Here is a 22,251-nt window from a genome sequence, read left to right on the forward strand (position 1 = left end):
GACGTACAAATAGCGGGGGTTTGAAACCCCCGCAAAATTCAAACCTGTTATAGAATGCTGGATTTTATGGTTTGAAACCCCCGCAAAACAAAATATAACAAACTATACAGACTATTTAGCGGGGGTTTGCAACCGCCGCTAAATAGTATACCGATAAAAAAAAAATTAATAATTCTGGGGCGGGCCATGGCCCTGTCCAGCCCATGAAGGGCTCCGCCCCTGCATAGATCATTGAACAAATAGGGTGGGTAGGCCCAACCCCCAAACAACACGTATAGACGCGAACCCCCTTCGTTACCGTACGTGTGTGACTCTCACCACATACGGCTCGCACAAAGACTCTTAAATCCATCTCAACCCAGGTCAAAATGTGGCGTTTCTCTCGTAATCATGGAGCATTGGTTTGATGTTTCTTCCGAGTTTTCCCGATCCCCCAATAGTTTGGCATGGGCATAGAGTTGTTGATAAAGAAAAAAAATAGACTTGATTCTAATACTTAGTGTCCGATCAAAAGTTTTAATTTTGTCTTTAGTTTTTTATATAAAAGAAACATATTTGACGATAGTATAGCAGCACATGTAAAAAAGCTCTATTCGGTCATATGAGCCTATAAATTACAAGCTCAAAATATGGTCTTGCCAAACAAAACTAAAATTTTTAAAAGATCTAAGGCATTAGTGGTGCAACACCTTCAACTTATTTTCAAATTTTAAATAAATAGAACGGCATTGTTGTTCCATTGATCTATGTCATAGAATCGAGAGCTCTAACAATGTCAATATTAATTACTAGTTTTTTTTTTGTCAAGAATTACTAGTAGTTTCTAAAGTTATATTCAATGGAATTCTTTATACATTATATTTGTCATGTGTCCAATATTTACCCTTTACAAATCAAACAAATGCTAAATGTATCCTAATGTAAGATCACCAACCAAAAGCTTGAATAAAAATAATAAGAAATGGTACATTAAAAATAATATTTATTTGATGGTGTTCGTATCAATATAAATATTATGATGATCCAGGGATTTTTTGTTTTATTACTCAAGCAAGGCTTGTGATCACAACCACAAATTTAAATAGTTTTTTTTTAACCCAAATTTAAATAGTTTAGGCACACACAATGGGAGAAAGATAGAAAGAAAAAATAAAATCTATTTATTACTGGTATTATTGTAATTTGTAAATAAGGTTAAATATGTTTTTCATCCTTATAAAATTAACGAATTTTGATTTTATCCCTATAAAATAAATTTCATATGTTTTCATCCTTAAAAAAATTGTTTTGTTTTTAGTACCTAATTGACAAAATTTTGACATGTTTATGACTTTTTTTTTAATATAATACGGACTTATATAAGTTTAAATATATAGACATAATGATCCTTAAAATATATATATATATATATATATATATATATATATATATATATATATATATATATATATATATATATATATAGACATAGTGTATATAAACATGTCTTGAACATAAAAATGTCATAATATTGACATTAAAATGAACATAAATTGGTTATTTAGGACTAAAAACAAAACAATTTTTTTTGGAAAATGAAAATATATAATTTTATTTTATAAGAATGAAATTAAAATTCGCTAATTTTATAATAACGTAAAATGTATTTAACCTCGAAAATATTAATTAATGAATGTGTATTTGTGACCATATTATTACCCACGGCGGTACACTAATTAGTCAAAGTCTTGCATGCTTTTTAATAATTTATTCTTAACATTTTTCTTTATTCTTATGCATGTATTCCTATAAACCGTGAGTCAAGACTATGCAAATAATTCAAACCATAATTAAAGTAGTACAATATGTTAAACATTTTATTTCAGTCTCTTATATATTGCAACCTGTAGGATACTAACTATATCTATCTACTGATATTTTGTATGGAGAATGTAAAGACGATATATAGTTCAAACTATAGGTTTCGTCATTAATGTCAACAAAAAAAATGGAGAAAATTAATGCATCAAGAGAGAGTAAATTAATTTTGATGGTTGTCTCATTATATATACTAACTTTGTGTCTCTGTATTAAGCTATTAGCAAAAAATGAACTAATGAATGTTGAATTTGTGTGGCTCTAGACACTATAAGGTTACGTAGCTCAATATCATTCATATATAATAACATGGGACTCAATCGGTTATAATATGTGGTCCAAAGCCTTAAAATTTGAACAACATGACTAATTTTATTAAGAGAGTTAGTATATATTGATTATTGAATGGGAGAAGTAGGTTACACATTTACTATGCTTTTTTCCGGGAGTTCTGCGGCTAAAATTTTACTTTTATAAGGTAAATAAATAGAGTATTTAGAGTTCAAACTCCGACTTCTATACATAAAATATAATGTTTCTTTCGACTGAACTAAACTCACAAGGTCACATATTTACTATTTACTAATATACTATTAAGTAGTTCTGTTTCTAACTCATACATATAAAAATTTACTAGTTCCTTAGAGAAATTAATTTTTACAAATCATACCTTAAAAAACAAAAACTAATCCCAATATTTCATAAGTATAAGGTTCAAAATTTTTTACACATTAAGAAATTATTTCATTGTATTAAAATGTGACTGAATTTTTAGAATATATAAGATTGCAAAGTTAATTCATGTTAAAGGTTTTTTTTGTCGAAAGAGATAAGATTCTAATATAAAAGTCAACGGTGACAACAAATTTTTTTTTTTTTTTTTTTAAAAAAAAGTTGATGGTTTATAAGTACCACCAACTTATTTACAAAGAAAATACTACAATTGCTGCTGCCAAGGATCGAACCCCTGACCAACAGCCTACACCCGCTCAGTCAGCAAGTGCCAACTGAGCTACCCCACCCACCCAACGGTGACAACAAATCAAATACACTAGAGTTTAAAAGGATTAACCCAAATTTTACACCCTCACAAGATAAAACAATAGAGAACAAGAGAGGCAATAAGAACTAAAAAGTTAACCTAATCCTTTTGGAAAGCAAGGAACATAGAATAATGAAACATTTATGTCACAAGAAGTTTGAACTTTGAAGAATAGTGTAGTGTAGTATCCAATATCCATTATGAATTTAAGAGATATCATGTACTTAGAGATATTATTGTGTGGTCACGTGATCAAATAATTTGGATTTGGTCACACTCACAAAAGCAAAATAAGTATTTTAAAATATAATTAAATAATATTTTATTTTTAAATTATTAAATGATTTTATATTGTTTTATGAGTGTGATCAAATCGAAATTATTTGGTCACATGACCACATAACAGTATCTCCATGTAGTCGCGGGTTCAATCTCTATTATAGATTTGAACTTAATCACATAGGAGCATACTAACTATTACGCTTTTCATTTCTTTTTATAAGAAACAAAATATATGAATTACTAGCAGTGACGGAGCCATGATTTTTCAATAATGGGGCACCAAATATATGAATTTGTAACATTAAATATATAATTAAAAAATCAATCTTTTGTAGATAAATCCAATTTTATACTCACATTCATCAAGTGCTTAAGGTAAAAATTGAAATTTGTCAAAAGAAAAGATTAAAATTGGAATAAAAGATAAAGGTATAAACTATAAACTCAAACGCTACTTGAAATAACATATGTGGAAAAATTATAAGCTCGAAAGCAAAGTGTTTTTGCCAAACACAATTTTATTTTATCAAACAAGCTTATGGTCCCGTTTGGAATAACTTTTTTTTGAGCTTATGCAAAATAACTTATTCAAATAAATAAGATTTTATGTCTTATTATAAGTTTTTTTTTAAAAAAACTCAATATCCGACTCAAGAACACCAAGGTCCCAACACCACTAGACCAACTCAAGTGGATATTATTACAAGGTTGTTAGTTTGTGAAAAATAGCTTATAATATACAATTTTCACGTTAGTGAGAACTAATAAATTATTTATTTGTATAAATTATTTTACATAAGCTCAAAAATAACCATTTCAAACGAACTCTAAATTATAAGTTAGCTTATTTGTATTATCAATGTCTTTTATATGTAATGTGTGTGTTGTGTGTGATGAGTTGAATTGAACCTAATTATTTTTCAATTGATGATGGGTGAATATGGGAGACTAGTTAAAATACCAACACTAAAAATTACTACTAATTAGTGATGGGCGAATGTGGGGGAGTAGTATATAAAAAAAATTTCTCAAAAAATTTGTGCAGGCATGTGCCCACATAACTCCCTGCCTGCCTCCGTCCCTAATTACTAGATTAAGAAAATACATCGTAAATAGTTATTTTCATTTACTCTTATAAATTTAAATATATTCTATGAATACCCCTATTTAACTACTATTGGTTTCAGTAACTAATTTTTTAATACTCTCTCATAATAAATAAGAACATAAATGAAATTAAACATCTAATACATTTTAAAATTAGTCAAAGTTATTTTATAAAAAGAACAAAAAATATTTTCACTTTTTTTTTTCACCACCAGTTTAATCTAGTTCGGATGTCAGTTCTGGCATCAAGTTGTTCCAGCCCCCTCCCGATCGCAAATGCGGAGGATCGAACTGCGATCCTCCCTACCAAGTTCAGCGTCAATCATCACTGAACCAACTAACAATTGATTTGTTTCTTACAAAAAAGAAGAGAGGGAATATATCGTTTGACTAGCCAAACATTATTAATATTTAATGGTTCGGTTTGAATTCTACATGATCTAAATCCCAAGAAATAATCACGGTTCGATTCCCCACAACTATGATCGGGAGGGGGCTGAAACCACTTGATTTCAAAACTAACTTCCAAATCATATTAAACGGTCCAGTAGACCGGATATTGGTGATGAAAAAAAATCCCACTAAATAGAATGAGCTCCACTGTAAGTCGAGACCCATTCAAAGTAGAAAAGAGATATACAAACAAATTCATGTTTTATTATCTAAAGTTAACTTTTTTTTTTAGAAAAAAATCGACGAAATGGTAAAACTATTATAATCTCACAAACAAAAAGTGAGAGAGCTTGGGTTCGAATTTTGGTCATGAAGTTCTGCCTAATAATTTCAAAATTTTTGCAAGTTGAATTAAGACTTTTGGACAAAACCAACAACGGAAAAACCGATTCCACCTAAATTATTTCAAAACTATTTTCTTTTTGATAATATACAAAAGTAATTGAGTAACTTTATTCAACAGAAATGTTAACGATGGAGGGATTTGGATAATCTCTAATTTTTTATGTTGGTCGTGTTGTAGTAATTTTAACCGTTTATTCACCTTTTTTTTGTCAAGTAGTCTAGTGGTTAGAAATAAGTAGATGACCGGAGTTCGAACTCAGATCCCTGAATATATAATGCAATGTTCTGAACATGTTATATCGAATTTTCAAAAGATCAGACTCAAGTCTAAAAAATAAGCTTATGACTAACTACATGTGAGACTCAAACCTTCAATTTTTTAACAAATCAATGTTAATTTAACAAAACCTAACTCGAGATATCTTATTGTCACCCCCAATCCTCAAGGGAACAAAGAAAGTGCTTTGATTGTTCCTCGATCGATAGGTGCGTGCATGAATGGAAATGTAAACGAGGTTTGGTAGATTATCAAACACATGAGCTGGTTTGGTTTGGTAGTAACCAAACACGTACTGACAACTCTAATTGGGCCTGTTTGTGGTAGGGCAAAGCCAGGGCCCGGATAAGCCCATTAGATTTTAATTGGCTTAAATATCTTACCCATCTAACTCTATTGTTACTGATATTTTTAATGCAAAATATGTGTACTTTTAGTTAATCTTCACAAAAACTAAAGGCTCCTGATTTTTTTTTTTATACTTTATAATAAGATGGAAATCAGTTTAAATTTCGACTTCTATATTTTCAATGTAATGTCTTTTTACTATCGGAGTTATGTTCGCGGATGCAAATTAAATCATTATTTATTTTACTGCAAAAGGCTTAATCCTTAAGTGGTTTCAGCTCATTCTGATCGCAATTGCGGGAAATCGTACCGTAATTTTTCCTATCAAATTAAGCGTTAATTACGACCGAACGATTTCTATATTTTTAATTTTTTTACTTCCCATAGACAAATTAAATCATTATTTATTTTAATGTTAGCTAGCAAAAGGCCTACCTCATTGTGGACCCATACTTTTTGTCTATGATTGATCTCTCTTTCCAATTAGTGATGGAGATTCCTTTGGCTCTTGTGTAATCAGAGAGATGGAGAGGGGTTTGACACATTGACATTTACACTGTACTTCTTTGTTGTGGTTGGAATCATTACCAATAGTAGTGAAATGAAATGACAATAAGAAGGGTACATCTATTTATTTATGGCATTTCAACTGTGTAAAGCGACGCATTGATATTAAGGGTGTTCTCATTTTCCACTCTTTAATTCTAAGCCCACTAGTCTATTCACAATACCAATATATTTAGATGTTTTCTCTCCCGACCCCCCTCATTTCTTTTCTACCCCCAAAAATCCAATTTTGCCCTTGCGGTTTCAAACATTTTTGCCAAAAAACTTCGGTTCGTATTCATCGAAGCCAAATATTAGACCATTTCGGTAACTGCAAACCGAACATTAGCGTTTTCGGTACCATACACAAACGTCAGCTTGTTCGGTATCTGCGAACCGAAATGTCCTAGATTTCGGTACGTTGGTCGCTGGAATTAGGCCATTTTCGGTAGAAGTTTACCGAAATAATTGTTTCGGTACCTGCGAACCGAAATGTCCCAAATTTCGGTAAGTGGTTACCGAAATTTATCAGCATGTCAGCTTATTTCGGTTCGTATAAACCGCAGTACCCCCAAGAATAAAAACGGAAATTCAGAGAGTAGAAAAGAATTAAGGGAGGTTGGGAGAGAAAACATCATATATTTATCATGATAATTGATAAGTTTGGTTATATATTTAAATAAAATTAAAGCACTTCAATTTCATTCAAAGTAAATCCAATTTCTAAATTTTGTTTTGTGATGTATCATTTGGCATATGTTGACAATAATGCTTATGCAAGTTGATTTTAATTTTTATTCATTTGTTCTCCCATAGAATGTTTTGATAAACTAGGTAGTACTTCATTGAGAGGCATTACCCATCTCATACCAAACCAAATGGAACATGGTACATCCATTTATCCTTCCATTTTAAGAAAAATAGTTGGGAATTTGATCCTTCTAAGAGTGTTTTTATTTTGGTCCCTTCCTTTCCTCTTTGAAATAGCAGTTCCAAAATCTCATTGGTCACAAAAATTTATAAACTATTTTTAGTGCTTACTCCTCTGTTTTGAATATAGGTGAATTTCAGCTATCCGATTTTGATAGTAATTTTTTATCTGTTTTTCTGTGTTATTTTGTATCATCTAATTTCATTCAAAAGGTTTGTAATACACTAATTGGGTGAATGCAATGTTTCTTGACCGCAGGGAATCCAAGTTCGTTAAAATAAATGCATGTTTATTTTATTTTTTTTTAGTTTACAATGAAATTAGTATCGAACATTTGACCTCTAGCATACTATCCAAATTTCTTACTATTAGACCAAATCTAATATTTCAAATAATGACACATGAGAGTTAATATAAACATTAAAAATCATCATATTTATCTTCTACATAAACTGTAAAGTAATACTAGTATTTTCCCCTTCTTCTTGGAGCACTTGAAAGTTTTATATATATATATATATATATATATATATATATATATATATATAGTATATTTAAAATAATTATATACGATTAAAAGTTAGACGGACAACAACTTACACTGTTAAACTTTTAAAAATTAAAATTTAGAAACATTCTGCAAACTGAAATCTCAACTCTTGACACTGTTTTATTTAAAAAATTCCAAATGGAAGCTTCTTCTTGGAGTGAATTTTCACAGCCCTAAAACTTCAATCGTCAAGAATACCGTAATAAATAGCAGATTAAAAAATAAAATAAAATGATAAATAGTTAGTCGAGCATGAATATGATATGACTACTAGCAGATTGCAGCAGCCCAAAATAGACCTAAAGGCATTGGACCCACAAAAAAAAACAGGCAGGAAATGATAATGACACAACATTTTGCTTAACGTCATATCATGGACCAATTGTGTAGTGTAGGGTCAACACATCCACTGGTTAAAAACTTCCCATCAGAAAAGGATCAACTAGGACATATGGGTAAAATAGGGTGGGTGGAAATAGTGAAAATGGTTACTCATCGTTCCTTTCAAATGGGCCCAACTAGTGTCTTTCGATTCATAATGTGTTATTTCAACATTAAAATATGCTTCCTTATTAGAGAAAGTTCATTTTCTAGATACACTGAAATGTTAATGTATCTAGTCCATGATATAATCTAGATACATTAATATTTCAATGTATTTAAAAAGTGAATTTCCCCTTATATTAAGGATCAGAGAAAGTAAATATAGAATTTTTTTTTTTAAGAAAAAAATAGACATAATATGCAATATCATATATATTTATTATTATTATTTTTATATTTTATCTTTTACAAATATAAAAGTCGAATGACATTTTTTTTGACGAAAAATGACATTATATTTGACATCAAAATTTTGATGTGAAATGATCCCCACAACTGCGATTGAGAGAGGACTGAAACCACTTGATACTAGAACTGACTCTCGAATCAGATTAAACTGACGGTGAAAACAAAAAAATTTATGTGAAATTATTATCTCTCAGAAATTGTGAATGAAAGTTGAAAGGATAAATGAAAAAGTTGCAGAAAGAAAGGGATACTGTTTCGAAGCTGCCAACAAGATGTTGGGTATGGCTGGCAAGATGCTTATATGCTTCCAGTCATTTTCATGGATCACCCACCCCTTCTTCTCTTTCACTTTGGGGCCCAAATATATCTTTCCGTTAAAACCATTTTTATCTTTGTACTTGGAAAATCTTACCACATTGTCCTCTTTATGCACCCAAACAAAATTAAATAAATAATGTAATAAGGGTTATTTTCCTGGCGGATTCTAGCGTGAGTGTGTGAAACAAATCCCTCACCTGTGAGAAAGGCAATTTACCGGTTATAGCAGGTATAGCAGGTAAAAGAAAATAATATATTTTTTTTACTTAGTTATTAATAGTACTTGACAAAGTTATTTCAAAACTAAAAATAAAAAATTCACATGTTTTTCTTTTCAGTACCTGTCTTCAACATCAAAAAATAAAGCTACTGTAATATTTTCCAAAAAAAATTCTCTCTTCTCGTCTTCTTGCTCCTTTGAGGTGGTGCTGCTACATTACGCTGTCATCTCTTTTAACAATGTTAAAATCAAATTTAAGGGGAAAAAAAAAGAGAAAGGAAAACAGAGAGATTTGAGATTGGCAATCACAAGCAAGACGAGTGAAAGGGGTTTGATGCTGATGGTAAATACAAAGGCAAATCTTCATCCATTGAAATAGAGAAAGTGATCCATGATCATGACTAAATCTTTTACCCAGATCGCCGCAGATTCTTGCACAAAAAAATTGTCGATTTTTGGGTTTTTTTTTGGGTTTGTTTGAAACTTGGTTGAAGATCTGGAGTTTTTCATGACAGCCCAGAAACATATAAACAACATTGAGTCAGCCGCCACATTCTCCTTCGATCCCAATTCTCAAATGAAATCACTGGCCACCATCAATTTTTGTTTTTTTTTCGAGAAAATGTCAATTTATTAGTGGATATTGTTGTAGAGATTAAAAAGAAAATAAAAAGGTTTTAAAAAAAATTCCCAAAAAAAAAAAGTTAACCCAAGAAAGAAGAAGAAAAGGAACGACCTGGTGGTGGTGTTTGTTGAGAGGGTAAAAAAAAGATCAAAAAATTGTTTTTTTAACAAATTTATGTATTTTACTGTAAAAAAAAATCATGTATTTTGTGGAACAATAAAAAACATATGTATCAGTCAAAAAAATAAGTATAGAAACATATGCAGGTTTTCATTTTGATAAAAACTAGTATTAATTAATTTTTGAGTCAAATCATTGATAAAAGTTGACAAAAAAGAATTCAAAAAAAAAAACTACCGGTATATGTAGCAACAGTTTACCTATACTTTATCCATACCGTTTATTGTTTTTTCAATACATCCAATGGTTGTAAGTGACTCTTCACTGGTGGGAGATATCAGTTGCTATCCCACCTTAGAATCCGCCCTTCCATTCTAGCTAGAGGTATTAGATGAATCACCTTATAATAAATCTATTGTTACTTACACAGTAAAGTAGTTTCTGCAGTACAAATTAGTCTAATAATTTTATTTTTTTTCACGTTAACTTTGAATTTGTTGGAAAATGGGCTAGTAATTCTGAGTTCGTCCGTAAAGTAAATATAACTTGGTCAAAAAATTTCACTAAAATGCCTAAAATAATTTTGTAACTGAGAAAAATATAGAACTTAGTTAGTAGCTAGGTTGGAAATAGACAAGAGGGTCTACGGCTTAGTCTATTCAGGCTTAGACCAACTTAGACTTTTTTTATTAAAAAAAAAATAGAGAAGATTAGCTTTTTCAGACTATAGGCCACACAAAAAACTTTTTTAAGTCTATCAGGTCGGTCTATTTAAATAAATATGAATAATATTTTTTATTATTAATGTTATGTTAAATTTTGTACTTTCGATTAATTTATATTCTATTAACTTTTTTAATAATTTAAATTTATTAATCTATATTAATGTACCTACATATTTAATTGTAATATTATAAACTTAAAAATAAATATGTGATACATGTTAAATATCAAAAAAGAATTCAATCTCATTGGTCTATTAGTTCATTAGTTTTTTAAACATAGATATGATTTTTTGAATAAATGTGTTCATATAAAATATACTTTTAGACAGACTAAAATGTCGTATCAAACTTTCAAAAAGTCAAACTTAAACATTAAATTTTTTAACAAATCATACTCACACATAGCAAAGTCTAGCTCGACCTAACTTATTATCACCCCTATTAATAGCTACATGGATGCTGATTTGCAGGGTCTAAATTGGAGAGTACCAACTTCTCTCCACGAAGGTGTGTGAGCCCACTAACTAAACCATTTAACCAAAATAAATAAAAAAAAAGGGAAATATACAAACAAAATTGAAATGAATCGTGAGAGTGTGTAGAATTAGAGCTTGTCACTTACATCCTTCCATTTAGAGGGATTCTCTTTAAGTTTCTTAATATGCTCTAAGATCCCTTAAATTTTTAAAAAATATCGAGGGCTTAGAATATATTAAGGTGCATAAAATTGAAATTAATTTACTTGGTGCAGTTGCTCCAAATTAAGTGATTGCTCTCCCCATCACCGCACTGTTCACATAGAAAAATACACATACCAAAAATTATCTCACTGTTTTAGATATGGATATAACTGAATATTGATGCAGTGTGAATGTTTACTTTGAAAAACGACATGGAGGGATATATTAACAGGGGTGCAAATAGCAACTCCCACCCGTGTTATCCAAAACGCAAATATACTTTTAAACCAAAAAAAAAAAACTGTTTCTTGCTGGAGTATAGTTCCAGCAAAAAAAAAAAAGGATTTTTCAGAAGTAAACTTACGAAGTGAGTGTTGGGGACCGAAAAGAAGCTCGCTATAAATTAATTTATAACGATTCCATTTCTATTACAAGATAAATGTTCTTGTGTTGTAAGCCACGTATACCTAAGGTTCTTAGTTCGATTCTCATTGTAAACCAAAAAAACGATAAAGGCTCTTGTTCTTGTTTTGGCCATAATTTGTTTCTATCCTTTAATACAACCAATCTAGTACGTTGTTTAATCAATAAGTCCAGATAAACATCGTGGATTAAAAATAAAATCCAAATAAACATGTAATAGCTTAAGTGCCAATAAGTTTCTTCAGGAACTGCATGATCATGAAGATGAATCCCTATTCCGCGACACTTAAAACTCCTCACACAAATTCTAGAACTCGCCTTGCAACCAAAACAACACGCAGAGCTCACACCATTTAACTTGAAACAGGTACGCTTCTATGGTCGCGCTAGATATGAAAGATTAGTTCTTTACACTGAAAAAAGAAAACAACCATCTTGAATGGAAGTGAATGCATTGTAATAATAAATAGTTAGAAGCTTCTCTTTTTATACTAGAGTTCATTCTAAAACGTACACAAGGTGGTTCTTCTTTCCGACAAATTATAACACTTTATGAAACATAAATTACTTTAGTTCATACAATATCTAAATTTAAATTTCTTTTGATAATTGACAAACTACTTCAAGGAAAAATACTTAATAGATGTCAAACAACATATTCATTCATGTTAGTGACAGATCTCACTGTCTGTGTGAGCTGGGATTCGTATAGAACTACCGATCAAATCACAGATTCCTACAAAATTGAGTAACTTACACATAGGTTGTCATACTGCACATGTGGCAGGTATTCAAAGGTTCTCCGTGTCATTCATCATCCATATCGAAATAGAAGACGACGATTAATACAAGCCTGCAAATGGAAAGTTGGTTGAGAAATTGACCTTCAGGCCCCTTGAGAGAATGATAAATAGCAAGTTATGAAAAAAAATGTACAGTACCATAAGATAAAAAGGGAAGAAAATCTTAATACTAATCAAATTTCTGAAAGCAACATGACAAATCCCATTTCAAACTCTTAATAATGGAAAATTTATTATGCACTATTTGGCCGTGCACTGTATCTACTTAGAGGGTTCTTACTAATAGTTGGTACACACGTGACTAGGACAGTTCATGATTCAGTTCAAAAAGGAAAACCGAACCGCACTGAACCAAATAATAGTTTGGTAAAACTGAACTGTTAATGGTTCGTCCCGAACTGGTATAAAGTTTTGGTGCACCGGTGTTGTGTTTCTGAACCGAACCGCAACTACCTTTGCAAAAAATTGAATTGTGCCTTTTCGAATCAAACTAATTCTTTGTGAACCGATTTGTACCATATTGCTATTATTAAGTATTAACTGATATTAGGACTGTAAAAAAAACCCATAAACCAAACTGAATATTAAGACGGTTAAAAAAAAGTAAAACACGATATGAATTGTTAAACCGACCTATGACAGATAGTTCACAAACTCAGTTCGTGAACTGCTCGTCACAGTTTTTTTTTTCCTTTTTTCCAACAGTACTGCACGGGACAAATTACTTGACATCACAAAGTCTAAACTCGGTGTATGAACAAAAGTAATTCACAAGAACATATTTAACTCCCTCCAAATCAAGATGTTTAAGTTATAAAGTTATAGATGAGGAAAGAGAAAGAATTAAGACATCGAATTGTGATTATGGTTTGATACTCCTAAAATTTGGATTCTAAGCTTACCAAAAGCTAGCTCTAGAGTGGTCATACTCATATCTCTTGTCGATGAAATAATCAGATACAAAAGAGAAAATTCTAAATAATCAGGGAGGGTTAACAAACATTAACAGCAATTTTCAATGGCATTACTTCAAGCAGTTACTGGCATTCATGAGATCCGCATACCAGCCAACTTTTTATTTAATCATGGATAAAATTCCCTTATAGATTACAAGATATTACTAAAACTGTACTGACTCGAAATCTAGTAACCATTACTAATCCTACAATGCAGTTCTGTCAAAAAATATCCTAAAATGCAGTTTGGGCATAAGTTACAAATTATCGCAATCCTATAATCTTCAAAAATGTATTTTCGTAAAATTAAAAAATTGTCATGGTTAAGTTATAAAATATTAAATAATATATACAGTAATACACCAAATAAAATGCATTAATTTACATTATATCAGCAAGGTAGTTAAAGTCGAGATTTTACGCAGAATCAGAAAGGGAAATAAACATGTTTTTGTCCCTAAAGTATGTATGACTAAAAAAAGAATGTTTTATGTAAAACAATCAATACTTTTATCACAGAATTATTTTAAAAAGGGTTCTATGGTGTAGTGGTTAGCACTCTGGACTTTGAATCCAGCGACCTGGGTTCGACTCCCGGTAGGACCTTTATTTATTTTATTAATTTTCTCTGTTTGCAATTTCTATTTCTGGGTTCGTTTGTTCAACAGATTTCTCGGCAAATTGGTAGGCCTGTTTGTGTCAATTTCTTTGCTGCAAGACATGAGTTCTCCTGTTGTGCCGTTTGTCTGTCCTTGGGCTTGCTTGGCCTCCGCTCCGTCGAAGCCTTCTGTGGCTCCTCCTCATGTGGTTTCAAATCGCAGCTTTGCGCAGGCTCTCCTCAACAAAGTCGATGTCTCTTTGACTGAACTCCCAAAACCTTGTTTGAAAGGTAACTCTCTCTCAATCAAAATTTCGGAAGAAGTTTACCAATTTGGTCTAGCTAACTGCAACAATTATCTCCATGGAAGATTGGTTTTGTCTGGAGGGGATCAACCTTTATCCTCTAAAGACTTGCGTGAAAAACTCTTGCAGTTATGGAAACTTAACGATGGTTGGAAGATGGTCCCTTTGGGTCGGGGATTCTTTGAATTCCGTTTCTCTTCCGTTTATCTCGTTGGACACTGGACTTTAATCCATTTAACCAGAAGCAAACTCATAGTCAGCTATGGGTGCGTTTTCATTATCTTCCTCTAGAATATTGGCAACCTAGAATCTTATTTGAGATTGCTGGGGCTATTGGTACGCCCATTTCAATTGATGAGAACACTAGAAATCATTCATTCGGTCATTATGCGCGTGTGCTAGTAGATATCAATATGGCCGGTATCCTTCCCGATTCTCTATGGGTTGAAAGAGAAAAATTTGCTTTTGACATTGAGATTGAATATGAAAATCCTCCTTACTTTAGTTTCACTTGCAATTCTATTGGCCATTCTTCGGACAATTGTAGAAAAGATTATGCCAATATAATTTCTCGAGAAATGGTTGCCACTAAGAATGATCCTACCAAGAAAATTAAACAGGTTTTTGTCTCTAAAAAGCATGTGGATATAGTGCCAGATTGTACTAAAGCTAAAGCTGTAGTAGATGAAGACCCTCTTCTTATTGATATAATAAGGTCTAAAGAGGTATCAACCGGTGTGCTCGTAAGAGATGTTTTAAACGTTGAGGAAGAGCTATCTCCCAGCATTTCTGTTGGAGCAGATCTTGTGCTTGTAGCACAGGCTGAAGAAGTTCGTACCACTGATCTATCTGAGATCCCAACCCCATCTGGGTGTGGTATGAGTTCTTCCCAAGTCATTGTTACTGATGAGGTTTTAGATCCCAATGTTGCTTGTGATTTGGCAATTTTACAACATTATTGGAAGGAAAACGATGGCAGTGGCATTGGACAGAGGGTTTATACCGATGATGAAGAGAGAGTGGCAGCAATCAATTTTTTGAAGAACCGTAAAGTTGCTACGGAAGAACCTTTCACCAATGTGGTGTCTAAGGCCAAGAAAAAGAATTTGCAGAAGGGTTTTCAGGTTCGTAATTCCTTCTTCAACATGTTACTAATGGTGGCTTGTGAGCTAAATCCCTTCTTTTTAAAAATACTTTTGGAGCAGTTAACCCTCTCCACATCGCTGATTTTCCTTTTTCCAGTAAGTTCTAAGCTATCATATCTTAATTAGTTGTTTTACACTTCAGTTTTAAAGGATTTCCATCAACTGAAAATAGTTTTAGGCTTGTTTCTAAAACTAGGGACAGGTAAGGTAGTAACAGATTCCCCACCAGAGGCAGCATTTGAATTTGAAGCCATTTAGTTAACAAAAACAGAGAACTTGTGCAGATAAGAGGATTGGTCGCAAGAAGAATAAGGACGAAACAGATGACGGAGAACTGGAGAGAGACGAACAAGTCACGAGAGAGAGGGAGAAGGAGATGAAATGAACGAAGAGAAGTATAGATTCTAGATGCAGAGAAGTAAGGGTTCCCTTTAAAAACATGATTCTAACTATCATGTATATCAGTAATCTTTCACCCAAAAGTAATTCTGCATAATACTATAACAAAAAGTCGTTAAATTTTTTTAATTTGTAACCTAGAATAATGTCCCAAATATCTAATTATTCAAACTTAGAATTATAAAATAATATGCTTCCTGCAGCATGAATCCTAATGTTTTGCCTACATTAGAAGAAGAAATAGACATAAAGCTAAGCAGTAATAATGCAACCTAAAATACAGTAGATAAGTGTATGCTATTATAAGTGTGACAAACCTGAAGATATTTATAATAATCATTGTTAGGTAAAAAGCAAGTTTGGCTATCCGAAATGTCTTCTCAGCATTGAGTACCCTAAACACTTCAGTAACATCAAGGAGGTGCTGCCGCTTAACATACCTGAATCATTGAAATGGAACAATAAGGAACTGACTAGATAAAATTTCATAACTTACACCATGTAAGGAAGTACTGAACCAAATATGTGCTCTGTAGTCCATTTAAGTAACTGTTTTTCTTGTCATTATATTTTACTTTCAATTTTATATTGCCCTAAAATGTATTAGTATAGATACACAACATAAATCATAAAATATTCAATCAGAAAATCAGAAATACACCTATAAGTTATTTTGTTGGCACAAACAATATGCATGATATAAGTATAAGTATATAACAAATGAAAAGCTCAAAAGCACAAATTAGTAACACCAAATAATTGAGAGAGAAACTCCGGTATAGCCAAACAAAGAGTTTATAGAATTTCATGTAACTTGTTAGCATAAATAATCCAACAGTCTAAAAGAAGAAAAAAGAAACCGTATCATCTGCACGAATGAAATTTCAATCAAAATATCCAGATCCTGCTGGAAATAAAGAGAAGATAAAACAAAGTAGATTTCGGCTTGTAATTTGTGCAAGTTAAAAAACAAATAAATCTCAAAAACTTGTTAGGTTCACATTTACAATTTTAAAAGCAAAAGCTTGCCCTAGTAGCCAATGAGCTTTAGCTCAAGTAGCACCAACTGCAAGATTCTTTGGAGTTGGGAGACTACTTAGCATGTGCTTGGATACACGGTTGCATTGGCATTTCTTGCGTCCCCAAGCAATTTGACCATCAATATATAGAATTTAGTACTTGAGAGTTTGTGGAATGTGCAGCAATACGGCGATTTTTCAATTTGCCAAATACCTTAAATTGAATCTCTTGAGGTGCTTTATCTACACTCTTAGCCACCCTTTCCTTTTCTCGCACCAGACTAGAGCTAATTCGGATAAACTTCTATACAAATACTTGTGAAAATGATATTACATGAACGTCACAAAAACTAATAAGTTTTGATGCTTTCTCTTCGCCCTCCCTGAATTGCTCATACTAGAAAACACACTACTGGGAGAGGAGAGATATCTCCCGGTAAGATTTGCACTACCGGGAGATACCTCCGGGTAAGATTTGCACTGCCAGGAGATATTTCCAGGTAGATGGGGGAGAGGGGGACATGGGGGATTCTGATCAATTTAGGTGGAGCGAAGAGCAACAGCCATAAGTTTTTACAAACAATAGTTTATTGCATAAGTTACAATTAGATTCTACATCTCAATCTTTGCAGCCTCCATAAACACATATGTGCCTAAGTTATAACTACTTTTGCGACTTATTTTGACCGACAATTTTAGAAGCTAATGCATACTTGACTAAAGTCATAAATCATAAATCTCCTTTACTTTCCCCTCCGCAAAAACAAAACTTCACTTCAGCAAATAAATATAAGGCAGAAGAAGCAATGCAGAAATAAACATTATATAAATTGAATAACACATTGTTGAGTTTGTGTTGAAAAATGTACTTACAGCCTGACATGATAGCAAGCAAGAGGAAGCATCAAAAGAAACATGAACCAATGACCAGTGAAGAGAAAAAGAGCACACAATAACCCTTGACCAATAAACTCAGGAACCACAAAGTAATTGATTTTTGATGAAGCATCATATGGGTTTACATAGTCAGATTCTAAGTCAGACAACAATAAAACCTTCAAAAACCCAACAAAAAAAAAAACGAATTTTAGATTGAAACTAAACATGGGTATGCAAAAAATCTTATCTTTATAATTAATTAGAATGAAATATAAGAAAAAAAGAAGTTGGGTAAAACCTGGTAGAAAGCTGAGGCCAAAAAAGCAATATTGAAAGGGAAACAAATGAGAAGCCAAAAGAACAAATCGAAAGCCATTGATTAAGCAAGAAGAAGAGAGTAGGGTTGAGTGATTAAGGTGAAATTGAGAAGTGGGAAATTTGGGAGAGATGAAAAGTTGACGATCGTTGACTGAGTGAGTTCGTTTGGACTTTGGACATGGATGTGAGTTGGTGAAACAGGCTATTGGATAGCTGGTTATTCGGGCTAGCCCGCCCCTCATAAACCCGCATATAAACGTACTCAAGACCGTTGGCAAATATAAAGAGTTATAATATTAAGTCCGAGTCCGGTCCGCATAAGCCCGCGGGTTAAACAGTTAATCCGCGAACTGTTACATAAAAAATAAAAAAATCACTTTTTTCAAATAAATAAACTAAATTAGTAAAATATTGATATAATGAAAACTTAAAAAAATATACTATTAATAATTTTATGTTATAACATATAAATTGTAACTTTCTTAAAAAAAAAAAAAACATATAAATTGTAACTAACCAATAAAAATAAATAAAGTTTGTGATATCATTGAGTTTATCTATCTTCTCTTTGTAAGTAATGCAACTAAAATCAAATTCAACTGATTCTAATCGTCATTTTTGTACCGTCCATTTTAGTGAGAAAAACTTTCTACACGTACCCAAAAAAGCATAAAAAGATTAACATATTCAACTTAACTAAACCACATCAAGGTAACCAAATTATTCAAAACATAATAGCGGAAAATACCCCCAAGAAAAATAACTACCCATTTGAACATGTATCTTTTAAGGGTCTTGCTAACGAGTGCCCCTGGGGCACTCTTTAAGCATTTCATTAAAAGAAATTTTTTATTCAAAAAATTAAACACTCCAATTTCCAATTCGTTGACTTTATGCATTTCTATAAAAATTCTAAAAAAAACTTACTATTTAAGGGCTTAAAGAGTGCTCCGGGAGCACTATTTAGCATTTGTCATCTTTTAAATACTAGCAAATGTATATACAGCTGTTTACACCGATTTTTGGTAATGTAAACAACCGCTATCCATAAATACTTTGGGACCGGATAGAAGTCCTTTTACAGTATTCGTTCAAGTCTCGCGGTTTATGATATCACTTCATGCGTCTTCAAGAACAAAATCATTGTTCTTTTTAGTGTTAGAATCGCATCCAACAACTTTTAATAACAAGTTGTCTCACGACAACATAATAGAAAAAATACTCAAGTGAGTATTGAAAAGAAAGAAAAATAAAGAAGATGAAAAGGAATGCATAATTGCAAAAGAAAAAGGAAAATAAAGCAAGAACAAAGCAATATATTAAATTGCATGAAATGTAAATGGTGGTTGAAATCCATCTATGTCCGCCCCTGAACCCGTTTGCCACCGCGGCGTGGGTGTTGCAAGGCTTTCATAAAATGGGATTCAACAACCTTTAATACATAGAAGTTACAAATATTTATAGAGAATAGAAAATAACTTCCTACATCTAAGATTTTGACAAGTGTCTTTTTAATAACTTCTAGTATCTAAGATTGCCACTTGTCCCTTTGAATAACTTCCGATAACTTCTTTGTAAGAGTTGTTTACTTGATCGACGCACCATGTCAATATTCGACTCTTTGAATGACTTCTTCATATGTTAGTCGAATGTCACAAAATAGTTTAGTCGAATTCCACTTAATATGGCTAATTTCGACAAATAAACACCAAATCTTTCTCAATACCAGAAACTTTATAATTTTGGTGTCAACAGAGGCCCCCGAAAATGTTGATTCTCGAAGGAAGGGAGAGGATTAACATTTTTAATCATGTCATAAATTCACAGAAAACACCTAAAAAGCCTCTTTTAAAAACTTAGCAAAATTTTGGAGAAGATGGTTTCGACTCCATGTTCATTTTATATCGAAAAAATGGACAAGACTTAACCAAATATTTGGTTGGAAAAATTAATTTCATTATATACTAAAATCTGGTCGAAATATTAGGTTAGTATTACTACCATGATCAATGTCCAATAACTTCATTGCTATTAGAACATTTCAAGGTGGCATGCTTGTCACATTCTCATCTTTCGACATATTATAATGGCATCAACAGCAACTTGCCATTTTCTTCTATATTTTTTTTTTTGTTGAAATGATAATTTGATATCACCCAAGAAACAAATCGAAACATTATTGGCCTTTAATCCTTAAAAAATCATAGTCGAAAGCAACCATTATTTATTTAAGCCAAGTTTCGACCAATTAAACTAATTGTCAAACACACTTTAAATGTCGTTGACAAAAATTGAAAGGCATCAAATTGCAAATGTATAATTTGCCTCTTGAAACACACTTTGCATTGACATGCAAATTAAATCACAATGATCAATCATTAGAGGCTTCTGAAAAGCAAAAACTTTTCAGTTTTAATCTTTGTAAAACTTTTCAAAACCATTTTGATAAGATTCTCCAATTCAATTGGTGTCTTCCTTTAATGGTTTCGACAATTTTTTTTTATATGGCTTAAAAACCATTTAATGTATGGTTTCTGTTTCTTTGAAACCAATCTTTTTTATGCACATAAAGTGTGGAATCAACGCTAAACTTGAAATTTCACGTCAGGTTCACCAATTTGTTTACACCGATTTTTGGTAGTGTAAACAACTGCTATCCATAAATACTTTGGGACCGGATAGAAGTCCTTTTACAGTATTCGTTCAAGTCTCGCGGTTTATGATATCACTTCATGCGTCTTTAAGAACAAAATCATTGTTCTTTTTAGTGTTAGAATCGCATCCAACAACTTTTAATAACAAGTTCTCTCATGACAACATAATAGAAAAAATACTCAAGTGAGTATTGAAAAGAAAGAAAAATAAAGAAGATGAAAAGGAATGCATAATTGCAAAAGAAAAAGGAAAATAAAGCAATAACAAAACAATATATTAAATTGCATGAAATGTAAATGGTGGGTGGAATCCATCTATGTCCGCCCCTGAACCCGTTTGCCACCGCGGCGTGGGTGTTGCAAGACTTTCATAAAATGAGATTCAACAACCGTTAATACATAGAAGTTACAAATATTTATAGAGAATAGAAAATAACTTCTTACATCTAAGATTTTGACAAGTGTCTTTTTAATAACTTCTAGTATCTAAGATTGTCACTTGTCCCTTTGAATAACTTCCGATAACTTCTTTGTAGGAGTTGTTTACTTGATCGACGCACCATGTCAATATTCGACTCTTTGAATGACTTCTTCATATGTTAGTCGAATGTCACAAAATAGTTTAGTCAAATTCCACTTAATATGGCTAATTTCGACAAATAAACACCAAATCTTTCTCAATACCAGAAACTTTATAATTTTGGTGTCAACAACAACTAAGACAAAATAAAAAATAGTGAAAAAGAACAAAAGATTATAAGTAAAAGAACATGCATGAATCCTGATATTTTGTGTTGTTGTCTACTTGATTAAAATTGGAGTGTGTTTTTGCTTTTTATAATTAGCGTTTAGACTAAGTCTTTTTTTTTTGTGGTTAAAAAAGTTGAATTTGGACATGGACCAAATTATTTATATCTGATAAATTTTGTAATTAATTATATAAAAAAAAAGAATGCGGCCATGGGCTAACCCGCGAACCCGCGGATTTAACCCACATAACTCGCGGTTTTAATGGTCCAACCCAGGCAAAAATGTAAACAGGTCAAAAAAATTTGGTCTTAAGTTTGTACGGGCTACGGGTTAAACGGGTCGGCCCGTGGACCTTGGTCCGTATACCCGGCTCTCGATATAGGTTGAAATTGTTAATGGATCCTCGGGGATTAATTTCTGAAAATATTTTTTTTTTGAAGGAATTTCTGAAAATAATTGTTAATCACATTTTATTTTTTTTTATTTTTACAACGAACTGAGGATTAAACCCAGGACGCGTAACATACTACCCAAATCTCTCACTAGATAAAACTTAGTGGCTTGTTAATCACATTTTATTTATTAGAGTTTTCTTCTCTATGATGAGTTTAATTTAAGGTGAGAAATAATTTTTTATTAATTTTTTTAAGAGGCTAAAGAAAATTATATTAAAATGCACAAGATGCGTTAAAGAGTATCAAATACAAGAAAATTCGAAAAGAGTTAAAAAATAGCGTACATAAAAGATCTTAAACACGCTAAAAGATTGATCCACCAATGATTA

At 31.9% G+C, this 22,251-nt stretch overlaps 1 protein-coding gene and 1 non-coding gene across 2 annotated transcripts; one reads left to right on the forward strand and one right to left on the reverse strand.

Moving 5' to 3' along the window:
* Positions 1–11,682: 11,682 nt before the first annotated feature.
* On the reverse strand, positions 11,683–18,315 carry LOC123888387 (protein cornichon homolog 1-like). Its single transcript, XM_045937441.1, has 5 exons — positions 18,044–18,315; positions 17,740–17,921; positions 16,165–16,287; positions 12,399–12,494; positions 11,683–12,054 (listed from the first exon to the last, which is right to left on the reverse strand). The coding sequence occupies exons 1-4, from the start codon at positions 18,119–18,121 to the stop codon at positions 12,449–12,451; spliced, it is 429 nt and encodes a 142-aa protein (XP_045793397.1). The 5' UTR covers positions 18,122–18,315; the 3' UTR covers positions 11,683–12,054; positions 12,399–12,448.
* On the forward strand, positions 13,935–14,006 carry TRNAQ-UUG. Its single transcript has one exon. It is a non-coding gene; the product is annotated as a tRNA-Gln (tRNA).
* Positions 18,316–22,251: the final 3,936 nt, after the last annotated feature.

This window comes from Trifolium pratense, linkage group LG6 (genome assembly GCF_020283565.1).
Source record: "Trifolium pratense cultivar HEN17-A07 linkage group LG6, ARS_RC_1.1, whole genome shotgun sequence".
Classification (NCBI taxonomy): Eukaryota; Viridiplantae; Streptophyta; class Magnoliopsida; order Fabales; family Fabaceae; genus Trifolium; species Trifolium pratense.

Excerpts from the sequence above, each read along its gene's own strand:
- LOC123888387 (XM_045937441.1), bottom strand. The coding sequence starts at position 18,121 with ATGGCTTTCGATTTGTTCTTTTGGCTTCTCATTTGTTTCCCTTTCAAT. Across the intron at positions 17,922-18,043 it reads TGGCCTCAGCTTTCTACCAG|GTTTTATTGTTGTCTGACTT; the intron begins GTTTTACCCAAC and ends GGGTTTTTGAAG. Across the intron at positions 12,495-16,164 it reads ATTATTATAAATATCTTCAG|GCTTGTATTAATCGTCGTCT; the intron begins GTTTGTCACACT and ends TTCCATTTGCAG.